The sequence below is a fragment of the Diospyros lotus genome, chromosome 15 (genome assembly GCF_014633365.1).
Source record: "Diospyros lotus cultivar Yz01 chromosome 15, ASM1463336v1, whole genome shotgun sequence".
In the NCBI taxonomy this organism is placed as follows: Eukaryota; Viridiplantae; Streptophyta; class Magnoliopsida; order Ericales; family Ebenaceae; genus Diospyros; species Diospyros lotus.
Window position 1 is genome coordinate 230,364 of NC_068352.1, and position 17,494 is coordinate 247,857.

The 17,494-nt window shown below is 39.0% G+C and overlaps 2 protein-coding genes across 2 annotated transcripts; one reads left to right on the forward strand and one right to left on the reverse strand.

Moving 5' to 3' along the window:
* On the forward strand, positions 1-2,529 carry LOC127792359 (putative Peroxidase 48). The gene is made up of 4 exons (XM_052322827.1): positions 1-483; positions 1,047-1,241; positions 1,498-1,663; positions 1,786-2,529. Exons 1-4 carry the CDS (start codon positions 70-72, stop codon positions 2,244-2,246), a joined length of 1,236 nt encoding a protein of 411 aa, XP_052178787.1. The 5' UTR covers positions 1-69; the 3' UTR covers positions 2,247-2,529.
* A 761-nt stretch (positions 2,530-3,290) lies between these two features.
* LOC127792440 (putative Peroxidase 48) lies at positions 3,291-5,782 on the reverse strand. The gene is made up of 4 exons (XM_052322927.1): positions 5,305-5,782; positions 4,546-4,740; positions 4,124-4,289; positions 3,291-4,001 (listed from the first exon to the last, which is right to left on the reverse strand). Exons 1-4 carry the CDS (start codon positions 5,716-5,718, stop codon positions 3,541-3,543), a joined length of 1,236 nt encoding a protein of 411 aa, XP_052178887.1. The 5' UTR covers positions 5,719-5,782; the 3' UTR covers positions 3,291-3,540.
* Between the last annotated feature and the right edge of the window lie 11,712 nt (positions 5,783-17,494).

The window sequence follows — 17,494 nt, forward strand, 5'->3', positions numbered from 1 at the left end:
CTCTGTGACAGTTATGTTTGAAACTCGAAACCCCGCCCGCTTTCCCAAACATTGCTTCTTCATCCTTGTATGATTCATCATCCCTCCTCCACCAAGAAACCCCACTTTCATCGAGGAAAGACGCAATTTTTCATTCCCTCCAGAAAAGATCGATTTTTTTCTTCAATCATCGTGTCAGAAACCATGGCGCATGGATGGGTTCTCGTGTTGGTGTTGATTTCTGTTCATCTCACCCTGGCTCCGGCGTACCCAGAGCATGTCGCCATCGCCGGCTTCCCTGTCAATGCTCCCACCGCTTCGCCGCCGCTTTCCAATGGCCTTCCGTCCGAAGATGATGATCTCCAATACGAGTTCTACAGAGACAAGTGCCCAGAAGCCGAGAACATTGTGAGGTCCACAATGGCCAGGATACTCCTACTCGATGGACGCAAGAATGCCACTCCTGAAGTCCTCCGCCTTCTCTTCCACGATTGCTTCATTCAGGTCTTCCATTAAATTTGATTTTCTTGATTCGCTGGCTCTCTTCTTGATCTGGTGGTATACGCGAATTTCTCGATTTGGACTGGGTGGTTTTCTTGTTATCGTTTCTAGTGTTATGATCTATTGTTCGCTTCGTATATTGAGACTACACTTGTGATCCCACATTCTTTTTCTTGATTTCGGGTATGATCCTTCTTTATTTGGCTTCCTCATGTGTTACCATCAGGCAGTTGATTTCTGTTGCCTCCGTTTAGAACAGATAAGCTGTTATTATCTGGGCGTTCAGCTTTCCATGTTGTGTGTTTCAATGACCATCTCTCTTCAGCTAGGTTATGCAGCACTAACGGGGCTCTTGATTTTATGTACTACTAAATTGATTGTTTTAGAAATGAGCATTGTGATGCTGAACGCAGAGTGTGTTTTTTCCTGAATTTCTCATTTTACTCAAATGGGTTCTCTTTTTTCAGTTATGGGTCACTTCACATTTTCTTCTGCTACTGCTACAAATGGTCGTTGATCGTGTGCTTTTTCTATTTTATTTTATTAGACACATATCTTTATTGCAGGGTTGCGATGCTTCGGTACTTCTAGACAACAACGGGAACAAGAATTACTCTGTTGAGAAAGATGCCATCCCCAACAAGACATTGAAGGCCTTCAATCTTATTGACATTATCAAACAAGAGCTTGAAAATGCTTGTCCAGGGACGGTCTCTTGCGCCGACATTCTTGTTCTTGCCACTAGAGATGCCACTGTCCTGGTACATACATACGTGCACCACTCGATCTTGATGATTTTATGGGATAATGCAAGTTCAATAACAAGTCTTGTCAGTATTTAATCTTCGTTGCGTTCTTCAAACCTTGTCATGGTCTTTTCTCAACTCTTTGCTCTCTCTCAGAACGGCTATGTTTTTTGTTCTAATTGATCATCTCATCCTTAGCAAGTTTGGCCATTAATTTCGTTGCCATTTACTTGCCTTGGCATGTCGATTATTCTGAAACTCTCAACAACAGGCCGGTGGCCCATTCTATCCAATCTTGACGGGTAGGAAAGACAGCAGATCATCGTACTTTGCAGAAGCCTTGTCGGACATACCTAGGCCTGACGGCAGTATCTCTGAAACACTTAGGCTATTCTCACGCAGAGGATTCAGTACAAGGGAGATTGTTGCTCTTCTCGGTATGCATGCATTTTGCAGATTCTGAACTTAATTTCCTTAATGGGATATACCGTCTAGCAAGTAGTATTTAACTTTAATTAACTGATAGCGTCATGTTAAACTTGGGACATTTATTCTGAAGGAGCTCACAACATTGGGAGGATCAGTTGTGAGTTCATCGAACCACGACTCCACAACTTCTTGGGAACGGGACTGCCAGACCAGACAATGCCCGCTGATTTCCTCAATGAGATGACTGTCATTTGCAGTGATAAGCAGAGCAACTCATCAAATACCGTGGAGTCAGCAATGGGGATATCATATAACCCGGAGCTCTTGTCCTCGGTTTCGTCAGGATCAGTGTTTGGCACGCAGTACTACCAAAGCTTACTGAGAGGTAGAGGCCTTCTCTTTGCTGATCAACAACTGATGTCGAATAAGGAGACTGCGGATTTGGTGAGGGCATATGCTTCTGATGATGGAACAACTTTCAGATTGGACTTTAGCCGGGCCATGATGAAGATGTCGAACGTTGGCGTGCTGACCGGATCTCGAGGAGAGGTCAGGCTCAATTGCTCCCGTATACTACTGGGATCCAACTGAAATGAAGGAAATGTCCATGGCTGGGCTTTTGACTTCACGTTGTTGCTCTTTTCTTTTTGCTTTTTGTTTCTTTGGGCTGTATACCTCCTGTATTGATCCTGATGTAGCTAATAGGGCATTCTGAACAACATTTTTTTGAAAGAGATCTGAAACAAATCATTTCATTTAAGCCCAGAAACACGACAAAGCCATGCATTCATGTCCATATTTCCTAACTGTACGCACTCCCATGTTATATTAGTTTTTCTTTTGGTCTTGTAATCCTGGGAAATCAACTTCTTAGTTCAATAAAAATACAATTGTTTTGATAAATTTTAGTTCTTCGCGCGAGGGAGGCCAAATTGGTGGGTCTCCTGGTCGACTTGGCAGCAAGCTCTGCTGAAAGCATTGAAGGGGAAAACCTTTCAAAACACAGCTGAAAGCATGTTGTCTCCTCAAAATGCCGAGGAGCAAATTACAACTTTCATGGGGAAAACAATGCTTTTGGCGACAAATTATTTCACTTATTTGGCTGCTTCCTGCTTAATGTCCTCAAGATGCATAGTATCTTGATTGTGGTTGAAGTAACCACACGTACATGACCAGCAACAAAAGTTTCTTTTTAGTTAGTCTCTGCGGTCGCAAGAAGTAAAGATGTGATAAAATTAATGGTACTTAGATACATTGAATGGTGAAAAAATTTGTTAGACAGTTTATTGATGACTATGATGATATTTATATATGGTTTTAGGTTGGGCAAAGGGCTCCAACTTTGTCTTTGGAGCCATTTGGCATTCTCAACTTGAGAGCAGACCTATCATATACCCCTCAATTCTTAATTTTGAAACAATCACACATTTCACCTTGCAAATTCGGACCACTCATGCACCTCTTTTTCCTGTTAGCGTTATGCGTGAAGTCGCGTGATAAGAGGAGTGTGATGGCCTCCCTCGCGCGAAGAACTAAAATTTCTCAAAACAATTGTATTTTTATTGAACTAAGAAGTTGATTTCCCAGGATTACAAGACCAAAAGAAAAACTAATATAACATGGGAGTGCGTACAGTTAGGAAATGTGGACATGAATGCATGGCTTTGTGGTGTTTCTGGGCTTAAATGAAATGATTTGTTTCAGATTTACAGTGTCCCATAATCTGTCCAGCAACAATGGGTGATTCTCACTCTTTCAAAAAAATGTTATTCAGAATGCCCTATTAGCTACATCAGGATCAATACAGGAGGTATACAGCCCGAAGAAACAAAAAGAAAAGAGCAACAACGTGAAGTCAAGCCCAGCCATGGACAGTTCCTTCATTTCAGTTGGATCCCAGTAGTATACGGGAGCAATTGAGCCTGACCTCTCCTCGAGATCCGGTCAGCACGCCAACGTTCGACATCTTCATCATGGCCCGGCTAAAGTCTAATCTGAAAGTTGTTCCATCATCAGAAGCATATGCCCTCACCAAATCCGCAGTCTCCTTATTCGCCATCAGTTGTTGATCAGCAAAGAGAAGGCCTCTACCTCTCAGTAAGCTTTGGTAGTACTGCGTGCCAAACACTGATCCCGACGAAACTGAGGACAAGAGCTCCGGGTTATATGATATCCCCATTGCTGACTCCACGGTATTTGATGAGTTGCTCTGCTTATCACTGCAAATGACAGTCATCTCATTGAGGAAATCAGCGGGCATTGTCTGGTCTGGCAGTCCCGTTCCCAAGAAGTTGTGGAGTCGTGGTTCGATGAACTCACAACTGATCCTCCCAATGTTGTGAGCTCCTTCAGAATAAATGTCCCAAGTTTAACATGACGCTATCAGTTAATTGAAGTTAAATACTACTTGCTAGACGGTATATCCCATTAAGGAAATTAAGTTCAGAATCTGCAAAATGCATGCATACCGAGAAGAGCAACAATCTCCCTTGTACTGAATCCTCTGCGTGAGAATAGCCTAAGTGTTTCAGAGATACTGCCGTCAGGCCTAGGTATGTCTGACAAGGCTTCTGCAAAGTACGATGATCTGCTGTCTTTCCTACCCGTCAAGATTGGATAGAATGGGCCACCGGCCTGTAGTTGAGAGTTTCAGAATAATCGACATGCCAAGGCAAGTAAATGGCAAGGAAATTAATGACCAAACTTGCTAAGGATGAGATGATCAACTAGAACAAAAAACATAGCCGTTCTGAGAGAGAGCAAAGAGTTCAGAAAAGATCATGACAAGGTTTGAAGAACGCAACGAATATTAAATACTGACAAGACTTGTTATTGAACTTGCATGATCCCATAAAATCATCAAGATCGAGTGGTGCACGTATGTATGTACCAGGACAGTGGCATCTCTAGTGGCAAGAACAAGAATGTCGGCGCAAGAGACCGTCCCTGGACAAGCATTTTCAAGCTCTTGTTTGATAATGTCAATAAGGTTGAAGGCCTTCAATGTCTTGTTGGGGATGGCATCTTTCTCAACAGAGTAATTCTTGTTCCCGTTGTTGTCTAGAAGTACCGAAGCATCGCAACCCTGCAATAAAGATATGTGTCTAATAAAATAAAATAGAAAAAGCACACGATCAATGACCATTTGTAGCAGTAGCAGAAGAAAATGTGAAGTGACCCATAACTGAAAAAAGAGAACCCATTTGAGTAAAATGAAAAATTCAGGAAAAAACACACACTCTGCGTTCAGCATCACAATGCTCATTTCTAAAACAATCAATTTAGTAGTACATAAAATCAAGAGCCCCGTTAGTGCTGCATAACCTAGCTGAAGAGAGATGATCATTGAAACACACAACAGGGAAAGCTGAACGCCCAGATAATAACAGCTTATCTGTTCTAAACGTAGGCAAAGAACTCAATTGCCTGATGGTATCACATGAGGAAGCCAAATAAAGAAGGATCATACCCGAAATCAAGAAAAAGAATGTGGGATCACAAGTGTAGTCTCAATATACGAAGCGAACAATAGATCATAACACTAGAAACGATAACAAGAAAGCCACCCAGTCCAAATCGCGAAAGTCGCGTATACCACCAGATCAAGAAGAGAGCCAGCGAAGCAAGAAAATCAAATTTAATGGAAGACCTGAATGAAGCAATCGTGGAAGAGAAGGCGGAGGACTTCAGGAGTGGCATTCTTGCGTCCATCGAGTAGGAGTATCCTGGCCATTGTGGACCTCACAATGTTCTCGGCTTCTGGGCACTTGTCTCTGTAGAACTCGTATTGGAGATCATCATCTTCGGAGGGAAGGAGATTGGAAAGCGGCGGCGAAGCGGTGGGAGCATTTACAGGGAAGCCGGCGATGGCGACATGCTCTGGGTACGCCGGAGCCAGGGTGAGATGAACAGAGATCAACACCAACACGAGAACCCATCCATGCGCCATGGTTTCTGACACGATGATTGAAGAAAAAAATCGATCTTTTCTGGTGGGAATGAAAAATTGCGTCTTTCCTCGATGAAAGTGGGGTTTCTTGGTGGGGGAGGGATGATGAATCATACGAGGATGAAGAAGCAATGTTTGGGAAAGCGGGCGGGGTTTCGAGTTTCAAACATAACTGTCACAGAGACAGAGACGGAGAGAGAGAGATTACAGAGCCTTTCAAAGTGTATAAATTTTAATATTTTTCGAATGCGTTTAATAAAATTACATCGTTACCTCCAATAAATTATATTTATTAAAATGAATTCTTTTCCATTTTTTTACTTTAATTAAATTATATGTGTGTGCTTTCGATATTGGTGATTTAAACATTTTTTTCTATGAAAAACTTTTTTTTTTCTTCCATGAATCATGAATCAATCAAAATAACAAGGTTTGAGATAAAGGTGAGTCAATTTGTACGACAATTGTCTCTGCAAGTTGTTTTCGATTTTGAGGTATTTTTAGTAAGTTTCGAGCTCAAATTTGTCTAAACTGACTTTACCTACAAATTAAATGACTCTACCTACAAATTAAATAACGACAATGCTTGATTGCCTAATAATTGTCGTACATTATTCCTTAAAAATCATATATTTATGGAAGTTTGCTGAAAGGTTGGTAAAGTCAAAAATTAAGTAAAGTAGATAACTGGATTTGATTTCTTAAGTAACCTTCGCGAACTAGCTATGCAATATGGCATGGGTTCGGGCCCAAATCTCTTTTGTATTACTTGCTTGGACGGTTTTGTGTAAAGCCTTGAGTTTGTTCCGAATGTGATCAACCCTTTTAAGTCTAATACTCATAGAAAGGGTACTTTCATTTTCGTCCCTGAAGTAGAGATGCTCTATAATTGTACGAATGCTTGCTCCTTATATGCCATCATAGTTCCCCTCTTTTTCGGGAGGCAAATTTTATGTGAGACCTCTATAGATGGGAAAACAGAGAGCATGCACGAGCATCCAATCAAAATTAGCATCTAATCAAATTTTATTATAAAAGAATAAACATTTTCTTTAGTTATCTAGGGCATTCAACATTTTAACCACTTCATGTGACATTTATCATTAGAAAAATAACAACTACTCCCTGGATCAATTTTGCAGGCACTAACATGGTTTAAATCCATTACAAAGAGAGAGAGAGCAAAATTTATTTGCACTCACTTCGCTAGGCTTGCCTCCTTCCACATTCTCATTCTCATTTGCATTTGTTGCATATTTACAATACAAACACACACACAAATATATCAAATTGATTATTTTTTACCCTTTTTAATTTATTTATTTTTTATAAATAAAAATGAATCAAACAAGAAAATTCTCCCAAAATGATTACAAAAAAACAATAAGGGCATACCCTATCAACACGAAAAGTACACAAACCTAAAAACAGCGAATCAACAAATAATGGGAGCAACAATGTTACAATATAAGCATTTGAAGAGACATCATGACATAAGAGAAAAAAGGACTAAAGCAGACAAGAAGAGGTGCTAAAAATAGACAAAAACTAAACCTTACAAAATACGAGGGAAGCACATTGAAGTTAATTGGGACCAAACTTAGATTTGGATTAAGGAAGCTAATTGAAAAGGGAGGTCTCATTATCCCAAAAGCAGTGACTATTACGCTTTTACCAAATGAGAAGACAATTGCTTAAAGTGTAAGCCTTGCCTCCACCATCCATAGGGATTTTCCGCACCATCTATGAGCTGCCACGAGAATCCCACGAGACCAACTACGCCAAGTCTAGGAAAACTTCACCTAATATCTAAGAAGAGAAATAACTTGCTAAGAAAAAGAGCAAGCAAAAAACATATGGTTGTGGCTCTCAAAAGTGGCCCTTGCAAAGGTAAGACCTATTAGGAAAAAGCAGATATAGATTGAGACGGTCGAGAGTGGACAGACGCTCCTTAATAGCAAGTCAAAGGATAAAATCATAGGAATGGACTCCAAACAAGACGATACCAAGGGACCTTATCATACATATTCTGCAAGGACCTCATGGTAGAATGCACAGAGAAGGCACCATCAGCAGTTAAAAGCCAAAGCGGGTGATTAGGGGAAGAGATGCGTGGAGGGCCTGGCATCGAAGAAAGAATGAGCTAAAAAGCCTGAGAGGGGCCTGAATCAAGCCAACACCAAGCGTCTTACACAATAATGTCAGATATTCTGGCAGTGAAGGGAAATGAGAACTAACGAGGAAGGGAGCGAGAAAAATAATCAACAAGCACCCCCAAGGAATGCCATTGATCATGCCATAGAAAGATCCTACGCCCATCCCCAACAAACCACCCAAAGAATTGACGAACCTTGCCCCTAAGTTGGAGAAGTTTATGCCAGTACCAAGGGCCAAAATAGGGAATCGAAAGGAACCAAAAACATGACTCCCTAATATGATACAAGTGAATCCACTGAATCCATGGGGACTCAGAAGAAGCCTGCATGAGATGCCAAATGAGCTTAGTAACGAGGGCTTGATTCCATAGGAACAGGGGACAAAGACCCAAACCACCTTCATCCTTAAGGCAACAAATGTCAATCCAGGCTACCTTAGCTTTATGAAGGGATAGTTCGAGCCACTCCAAAGAAATGCATGAACAATCTGCTCAGGCTCTTTAAGGACTTTTTTAGGGAGAATAAAGATGGAAGCCCAATACACATGGATAGTAGAAAGCACATATTGGACTAACTAAAGTCTACCAGCAAATGATAGAAAGCGCCCACATCAAGTACTTACCTGAGAACAAACCCTATTAAGAATGGGACGACAATCGTTATAAAAGAGCTTCATTGAGATTAAAGGGACTCCTAAGTATCGAATACGCAGGATACCCTAGAGGAAACAAGAGGCCATAACCAACTCCATTCACAAATTTAAGGAGGAGGAGCAAACAAAGCAATCACTTTTGGAGGGGTTAGCATAAAGGCTTGAAAATTTTGCAAAATGATCAAGGCAACGCTTTAACATATTGACGAACAATTGATCCCCATAGGAGAAGAGTAAAAGGTCATTAGCAAACATAAGCATGGCCAAGCCCAAATTATCACACTTCCAGTGAAACTGAAAATCATCCACATTAGTGTGATATGCAACAATACCATGGAGGACTTGCATAACCAAGACAAACAAAAATGTGATAATGGGCCCTTTTAGTGAAGACCTTTCCCACTACGAAAGAAGCCATAAAGATGACTGTTGATCTTAATAGAGTACATGCTAGAAGTTACACAAGCACGAATCCAAGAAACAAAATGCAGGGGGAAAATTCTTGAGGCGAAGAACCAGAAGCAAAAAGTCTCAATTCACATAGTTATAGGCTTTGCTAAGATCAACTTTTAAGGCACAACGAGGAAGGTCACTCAAGAGATGGTAATGACAAAGGACTTCATCGGCTAACATAATATTATCCCTAATGGAGTGACCTGGAACAAAGGTTGTTTGAGCCCCATCCACAAGTTGAGGTAGGAAAGGCTTGAGATGGTTAGCAAGGATCTTAGAAATAACTTTATAGATCACATTGTAACACGAGATGGAACTGACTAGGAGAAACAGGGTGAGGGACCTTAGGGATAAGACTAATAATGGTAGCATTCACCTCTCCAAGCAGTTGACCTGACTGAAAAAAATTACAAACACCTGCAGTGAAATCAGAACCAACAACATTCCAAACTTGACGAAAGAATTTAACAGTGAAACCATCAGGGCCAAGGGCTTTATCATCACCCATGGAGAACAAAGAAAGGTGGATTTTCTTAGAAGAGACACTCTTGATAAGATCTGCCAACAATCCTGCAAAAAAGAATGTTCGACATACATGGCAACATCCTCTTGAGACAAGGAGGATCTTGGGAAGAAGAGGGAAGGCCTAAGAGATTCTGGAAGTGGGAGAGAAGGACCTGGGAAACCTCGTCTTCAAACGAAATGAGAGAACCATTCGACCAAGAAAGACTAAGAATATGGTGAGAGTTATGAATAGATAACATTTGTTGTAAAAAAAAAAAAATCTAGAGCAACGATCTCTCTCTCCTACCCATCTAATACGAGCCAGGAGGCTAAAGAACTTGTACTCATTAGAATAAGAGCCAAGAAGAAAGCGTTGAACCTTTTGAAGTTGATCACGAAGGTGAATAACCCTAAAGGTGACATGACCGCGGAGACTATTCAAAGATTTCAAGTCGTGCTTAACTCTCTTGCATCTCTCTTACACTTATGCACAAGCCAAAACATAGGCCAACTAGCACAGTCCTAATCCAACATGATTGGACAGTTGGGAGAAAAATGAGGTGCTCAGTGAGGTGATTGTTAAAGTGGAAACAACCACTCGACCTATTAGGATTCCCTTGAAAATCCACAATCATAAGACTATGATTGGAGATACCTGGCAAGAAGAAAAGGGCACAACTATTGCCAAAATGCTCCAGCCAACCATCATTAAAAAGGATTCTATCATGCTTACGATATATACTATCTATCCCGAATTGTTTATTATTCCAAGTAAGGACTGGGCCTTGGAAAGAAAGATCCTAAAGAGATAAGTGAGACAAGAATTTCGCAAAATGAGTGATGCCAATAGATATGACAGCGTTTCCCCTATGCATCTCATAAACATGACTACAAACATTAAAATTCCCCAGGACCACCCAAGGGGAAAGGTGGACCGCAAGCACTAAGGAATGAAGATGATGCCATAACGGAAGTTGTGTCATCTCCTAGTAATAGACATAAACACAGGTTAGAAAAAAAAAATCGACTGATCAGTGGAGCGATTACATCTCAAGTGCATAAATTGGTCAGAACTACAAATAATGTCCACACTCAAGAAGGCTGGGTCATAACCAAACCAAATACGCCCGCTCGTACAAGAGTCATAGCTCATAGACTAAGACCATCTAGGGCATATAGAGCGAGAAATATCTAAAGCTCTATATTCTTGAACTCGAGTTTCCAAAAGAGCAAAAAACATCAAACGACGTCAAAGAATAAAGGATCTATTTCCCATTGCTTAGCAGGGTGGTTCAAACCCCTAAAGTTCCATGCTCCAAGATTCATAAGGAAGCAGGGAGGGCAAAAACACTTGCCCCTTTGGACCAACGCTTATTATGACGTTTTTTCTTAGAAATGGGAGAAAAAACAAATTCTGGAGGAGGGGGCTCAAATGAGGAAAAAATAGGGGGAGGACTAGCCCCACTAGGAAGGGAGAGAATATAGGATAGGAGGACCTCACAGGAGCTAGATGTCGACCCCTTAGAAACAGACTCATTATCAGACTGGAATAAGATAAAAGCTCATCCAAGGGTGGATCAGGTAGGGCAGGAAGACTATTGGATGGGATATTTTTTTCCTCATCCATAAGAGAACATAATCAATTTTCCATCATAATCAGGGCAAGAGATAAGGACGAAGAGGGCTGGGGAATACCTTGGGAAGGGTTAGAATCCTCAGAAGGAGGAATGGGTACTGCTTGAGCTTTATAACTATCAATAGGGACCTGCGGGGAAGAAGGGGGAGGGATAGAAGCCGAGGCCACATTAGTCAAAGAAGGGGGAGCAACCTGGAGGGGAAGGGAATGAGATTTAGCTTTATAGGGGGCAAATACTGGCTTGGTAACCAAACACTTTACAGTGCTGACACACTGAAGGACCCACTGATATTCGATTGGAATGCGAGCAATTTTTGGTCACATGAGATTTCATCAACCCCCTAATATAATTCAATATATTGAGGAAAAGAAGAAGAGACATGAACCTCAATACAAACACAGGCAAAACCCATCCTCTTACGGTTCTCAGTGATCTCATCCACATGGAGTGGTTTTCCTAAAGAGCTCACAAGTTTAGACAAGCCCTGAGAAGACCAACATTCCAATGGTGGATCATAGAATTTGACCCACAAAGGGATAAACGTATGTGTTTCCTTAGATAATACCATACCTGGTTCCCAACAGCGAAGAATGAGTGACCATTATACAAAATGTTAGGGACCTACTTCAAAAACTTTATTCATATTATTAGTAGAATTAAAACAAAAGAAGAAAAAACCTAAAATGTTGGAATGTACTTCCTGAAGCCCAAATTTCTTCCAAAGGCACATGGCTAAGTTTTGAACTATGAGGAACGAAAGATATTTTTCCACGAAATATCCAACCAGAGTTTTCTTTTAATTGGCTGCCCCCGCTACACGAGCCTCGGGTGATAGGTGAACCCGGGGGGTTCCATAAGAGGTTGTCATTTGAGGAATATATTTTAATTTTTCAAGTAGACAAGGAGTAGATTGATCAACAATTTGAGCCCATGACCGTGTTTGGTTCAAACCTAGAGGAACTGAAATGGGTTGAACCATAGGAGATGGTTGATTCATTGGATGGATCTGGGTGTGGCCTGTTCCAAAATCCAAATTTGGATCCATTCCCTTAGAAGCAGATGATGATCTACCATGAATAAACTGTTAAGAGCCCACATGAGAAAGAGGACCTAATATTGAGCAATGGGCTTCATGACTTAAACGCATTGGGTTGGGCTAAGAAACATCAGACATACCCAAATAATTTAAATGTTGAGGCCCATGAGATTGGAATTGCTTTAAAAAATCAATTTGAGGCCGACAGACTACTTGAGGGATGGATTGATTAAAAGAAGGGTCCACAACATAAGCAATGGGTTGTCTCTCACATTCTTTATTTGATTTTCCAGATCCTTGAGTCATATATTTGAATGCTCCAAACATGATAAAGACTCCATAGGCATACGCATAGGTTGATGTGAAGATAATGGGTCGCACTAGTCCTTCGATGCTTCCATTGCTTCCAATTAAGTGTTATGACTGCCACTATCTTGGATACCCACCCAAGAATCATTTAATGCACTTGACAAAAGTGTGGGGGAATAATGACCCAGAGGTCCCACTATGGAAGAAGACCAAGGAGAAGGCTTGGACACCTTCACCTGATCGCGATGCAGCACCGAAAAAATAACAGTGCTCGTCAATGGCGAAGAAACGACCAAGGCAATAGGTGTCAATGAGATAGGGTCGAGGAGAGAACATGAATCAGAATAGGGGGCCAAAATATTCATCACAAGAACCCCACCACCTTAGACAACAATTGAACACACCTATGTCAGAGACGAAGGAGAAATCGGGGATGCCTTATCCTCCATGGCCGATGCAAGTGAAGGGGATGGCCATTGTAAAGAATGAGCAAACTAAGCCATCAAGCAGTATTAGCATGCTAGATAGATAGTTGGAAGGTTTCGGAATCGGACTCCCACAATGCACAAATCAGTTCTGAATCCAACAAAGAATGAGATGTTTCATATATTGATGCCTCACCCTTTGAGGAACCTTTAATACGAATTGAAGAAGAAAGAGCGTGCAAGTGGCAATGTGAACAAGATGGCCTCAAACCATTCGCTAAATGGAACTCACAGATTAGTTGTTGAATTTGCTCTTTACAGTCATTTGAATTGAGTTGCACCCAGTGTCAACCCTGGGCGTAAGTTGTCTAAGCATCCATCTAGGGCCCATCTCCCCTTTCAGATCCAACAGAACAGCTAAGGGCCTTTTTGCATTCAACGGCTAAATTTAAATTCAATTAATAGATAAAATCAACAATAGAAGATTGTTTTCGCGGGAGGAAATGGAATTTAATGCATATATGGCATTTAAATATTCATCACAAGAACCCCACCACCCTGGATAACAATTGAACACGCCTCTGCCAGAGACGAAGGAGAAGCCAGGGACGCCTTATCCTCCATGGCCGATACAAGTGAAGGGGATGGCCATTGTAGAGAATAAGCAAACTGAGCCATCAACCGGTATACAGCATGCTAGATAAATAGATTGAGCGTTTCGAAATTGGACTCCCACAATGCACAAATCAGTTCTGAATCCAGCAAAGAAGGAGATGCTTCATATATTGATGCCTCACCCTTTGAGGAACCTTTAATATGAATTGAAGAAGAAAGAGCGTGCAAATGGCAATGTGAATGAGATGGCCTCAAACCATTCGCTAAATGGAACTCACAGATTAGCTGTTGAATTTGCTCTTTACAGTCATTTGAATTGAGTTGCACCCAGTGTCAACCCTGGGCATAAGTTGTCTAAGCATCCATCTAGGGCCCCCCCCTCCCTTTTCAGATCCAACAGAATAGCTAAGGGCCTTTTTACATTCAACGGCTAAATTTAAATTCAATTAATAGATAAAATCAACAGCAGAAGATTGCTTTTGCGGGAGGAAATGGCATTTAATGCATATATGGCACTGGGTTACGCGTAGTGCAATAGGCTAAAGAAATTGAAATTAAAATTCAACTGGAAGTGGGCTGCAGCTTATGTACATATATATATAATTATATAATAATATTTATCATAAAAGCCAAAAGCCTATTTTTCCTCCATTCCAAGCTCTAATGCTTTCGTCTTCTGTCTGTGAGTGCCCCTCGCATCTTCTTCTTGTTCTGTGATTTCTGTTTGTCTGCGTGGTCCCTCTTGAGTCTCGGCTCTCTTCTTCTTCTTCTTCTTCTTCTTCTTCTTCTTCTTCTTCTTCTATCAATAGCACACAGAAATAGGCAGCAACTAGCAAGCACCCGCGATTGATTTGCTTTGTAGAAGATTGAGCGAAAACAATATGATTTTATATATATTGATGCACTGAATATTTACATATTTCTTGAACTCTTCTCTTGTGTTTTTTTATTAATTTATTTTATAGATTTCAATTCGAATATCAAATCTAATCAGGTTCTATTGTTCTTCGTTTAATTACATTTGAATTTGATATTATATTGATTTTTGTACTTAAATCGTTCAATTGCATTTGAATTTGATATTATATTGATTTTTACATTTAAATTGATTTATTATGTCTACTAAAAAATCTTTATCCGGAAATAAAAAGAGAAAAAAAAACTCAAGAGTTTATTCTATCTCAAGCAGGAGCGTTGGATAAGTTTGTCACTAGAAACATTAGTAATACAATAGTAAATGAAAAGTGTGATAATTTGATAGATAAAGAGGTTCAAAATGACATGCATCAACAACATGAATTAGGTGATGTTGAAAATAGAAATGAGCAAGAATATAAAAATTTTGATAAAAAAAAGCTCAACTTGCCCCTTGGACGTAACTTATCCAAAAAATTGAAAAAATATTGGTCAAAATTTTATAGACTTGTTGGTAGAAAAGGTCATATAAGAGGTCATGTGGTTGATTTTCCTAAAGATTCAAAAAATAGACATTTCTTTTCTACATGTTACACTCGTCATTTATCAAATGGTGAGAAGAGTGATAGAAAATGGTTGATCTACTCCATTTCATTGGATAAAGTATTTTGCTTTTATTGTAAATTATTTAAACAAGAACGAAATAATATTCAATTAGCTAATAAAGGGACAAGTGATTGGAAAAATCTTAGTTTTAAACTGAAAAGCCATGAAACAAGTAGTGGGCATATGGATAACATGAGAAAATGGATTCAATTGAAAATGCGATTACAAAAGAATTTAACAATTGATAAAGCTATGGAAGACCAAATCAACAAAGATATAAAACACTAGAGAGAAGTTTTTGCGAGAATAATTTCAATTGTTAGCTTTCTCAGTAAGAATAATTTGGCATTTCGTGGAAATAGTGAAAAATTATATGAAAAAGATAATGAAAAATTTCTAGGTTTGATTGAGGCTGAGTTTGATCCAATTATAAAAGAACATGTTTGACGTATTCAAGAAAAGGAAATTCACTATCATTATTGAAGTCACAAAATTCAAAATGAATTCATACTCATGTTGGCAAGTGAGATCAAAAGTGCAATCATTAAAACAGTTAAAGAAGCAAAATATTTTTCAATGATGCTTGATTGTACACCCGATATAAGTCATGAAGAACAGATGTCTCTAATCATACGATGTGCAAATGTCTCAACAAGACCAGTTAAGGTAGAAGAGTTTTTTTTAAGATTCCTTAAGGTAGACGATACTTTAGGGCAATGACTGTTTGAGGAATTGATAAATGCTCTGCAAACACTTGAAGTTGATATTAGTGACTTAAGAGGTCAATGTTATGATAATGGTTCTAATATGAAATGAAAGCATAAAGGTGTGCAGAAAAGAGTATTAGAAGTAAATCCAAAGGCTTTTACACTCTGTGTAGTTGTCATAGTCTTAATCTTGCACTATGTGATATGACAAATTCCCGCATAAAGGCTAAATCTTTTTTTGAAATTGTGCAATGCTTATATATATTGTTTTCATCTTCTACAAAGCCAATGGAAAGTTTTGCAAGATAATGTGGAAGACCTGACACTTAAGCCACTATCACAAACTCGTTGGAAAAGTCGAGTTGAAAGTATTAAAGTAATAAGATTCCAAGCTCCATAAATAAAAGTTGTTTTAACTCACTTGATGGAAAGATGTGATGACCCTAAGGCATTTCGAGATGTTAAAAGTTTATTATATGACATTATAGATTTTGAGTTCTTGTTTGGCATGGTTATTTAGTATAATATATTATTTGTTGTTAATAGAGTAAGCAAAATGTTGCAAAGTAACGATATGGTCATTGATATTGCTATAAGTCACTTGAAAGCACTCATTTCTTTTTTTGAAACCTATAGAGAAATTGAATTTGAATCTGACATGATTATTGCTAAAAAAATTGCTACTCAAATGAAAATTGAACCTACTTTTCAAGAAAAACATATTATTCGTAGAAGTAAACAATTTGATGAAAATGCCAATGATGAGATAACACATTCAACTGAACAATCTTTCAAAGTTGATTATTTCTTATATGTAGTTGATCAAGCTCTTTCTTCACTTAAGTGTAAGTTTGAACAATTTCAAGAATATGAAAATGTTTTTGGATTTCTATTTGATTTAAAAAAATTACATTTTACAGATGATGATTGTTTGAAGAGATCGTGTGATAAGTTAGAAGAATTTTTTAGGTACAAGACAGATTCAGATATTGATGGACAAGAGTTATTCTCTGAGCTGAAAGTTATGAGATGTTTGTCAAAAGAGACCAAAAAGGCAATTGAAGTGTTAGACTACATGAAGACGATGGATTATTGTTTTCCGAATGTGTGGATCGCGTATAGAATACTTCTAACCATACCAGTTACAGTTGTCTCTGTAGAACGAAGTTTCTCAAAGTTAAAGTTGATAAAATCTTACCTTCGGTTAACAATGTCACAAGAAAGGTTGAATGGATTGGCGATTGTGTCTATTGAAAAACATATGTTGGAACAAATTGATTGTAATAGTTTAATTGTTGATTTTTCATCTAAAAATGCTAGAAGAGTAAATTTAAAGTGAAATATTATGAATTTTAAACTATTATTGTGGTAATTTTGAATGTTTTTATATAGTAAAAAAAATTTATTTGTATTCGTTACATGTAATTTTATTTTCAAATGTAAAGGGCCCCATTGTGAAACATTAGTCGACGGAAGAGCATAAGGAATAACCTCTTTCGAATAACCTCTTTCGGGACATCCACTGTTGTTCTACAAGCTCAAGCTCGACCCACACTATGGATGAGCAAGAGAGTTGTACGAGAAGTCAAGCTCGCTGGAGAAGGCGACCGGAACCACATGGAAAGACCCAAAATAGAATAATCGCATGATTTCTAGAGAGAGTCTCAACTAACTTAGTAACATTGACCCTTTTTAATTAATTACTTAATATTTGGAAATAGCTAGCATTCACAATATATATGTATTTTTACCTCTATTATCTCCTAACTTTGTCATGTCGCCAACAATTGCAGTAACTAGAAAAATAAATCAAAAAATAAACACACATGTATAGATAAAGATACAAATTCAAGTAAGATTAAGACTCACATTCAT

What these genes read in the sequence shown, in the direction of transcription:
- LOC127792440 (XM_052322927.1), bottom strand. Translation starts at nt 5,718, where the DNA reads ATGATTCATCATCCCTCCCCCACCAAGAAACCCCACTTTCATCGAGGA. An exon ending in TCCACGATTGCTTCATTCAG is followed by an intron (nt 4,741 to 5,304) that starts GTCTTCCATTAA and finishes TCTTTATTGCAG; the next exon opens with GGTTGCGATGCTTCGGTACT. An exon ending in CTAGAGATGCCACTGTCCTG is followed by an intron (nt 4,290 to 4,545) that starts GTACATACATAC and finishes TCTCAACTACAG; the next exon opens with GCCGGTGGCCCATTCTATCC.
- LOC127792359 (XM_052322827.1), top strand. Translation starts at nt 70, where the DNA reads ATGATTCATCATCCCTCCTCCACCAAGAAACCCCACTTTCATCGAGGA. An exon ending in CTAGAGATGCCACTGTCCTG is followed by an intron (nt 1,242 to 1,497) that starts GTACATACATAC and finishes TCTCAACAACAG; the next exon opens with GCCGGTGGCCCATTCTATCC. An exon ending in GGAGATTGTTGCTCTTCTCG is followed by an intron (nt 1,664 to 1,785) that starts GTATGCATGCAT and finishes TTTATTCTGAAG; the next exon opens with GAGCTCACAACATTGGGAGG.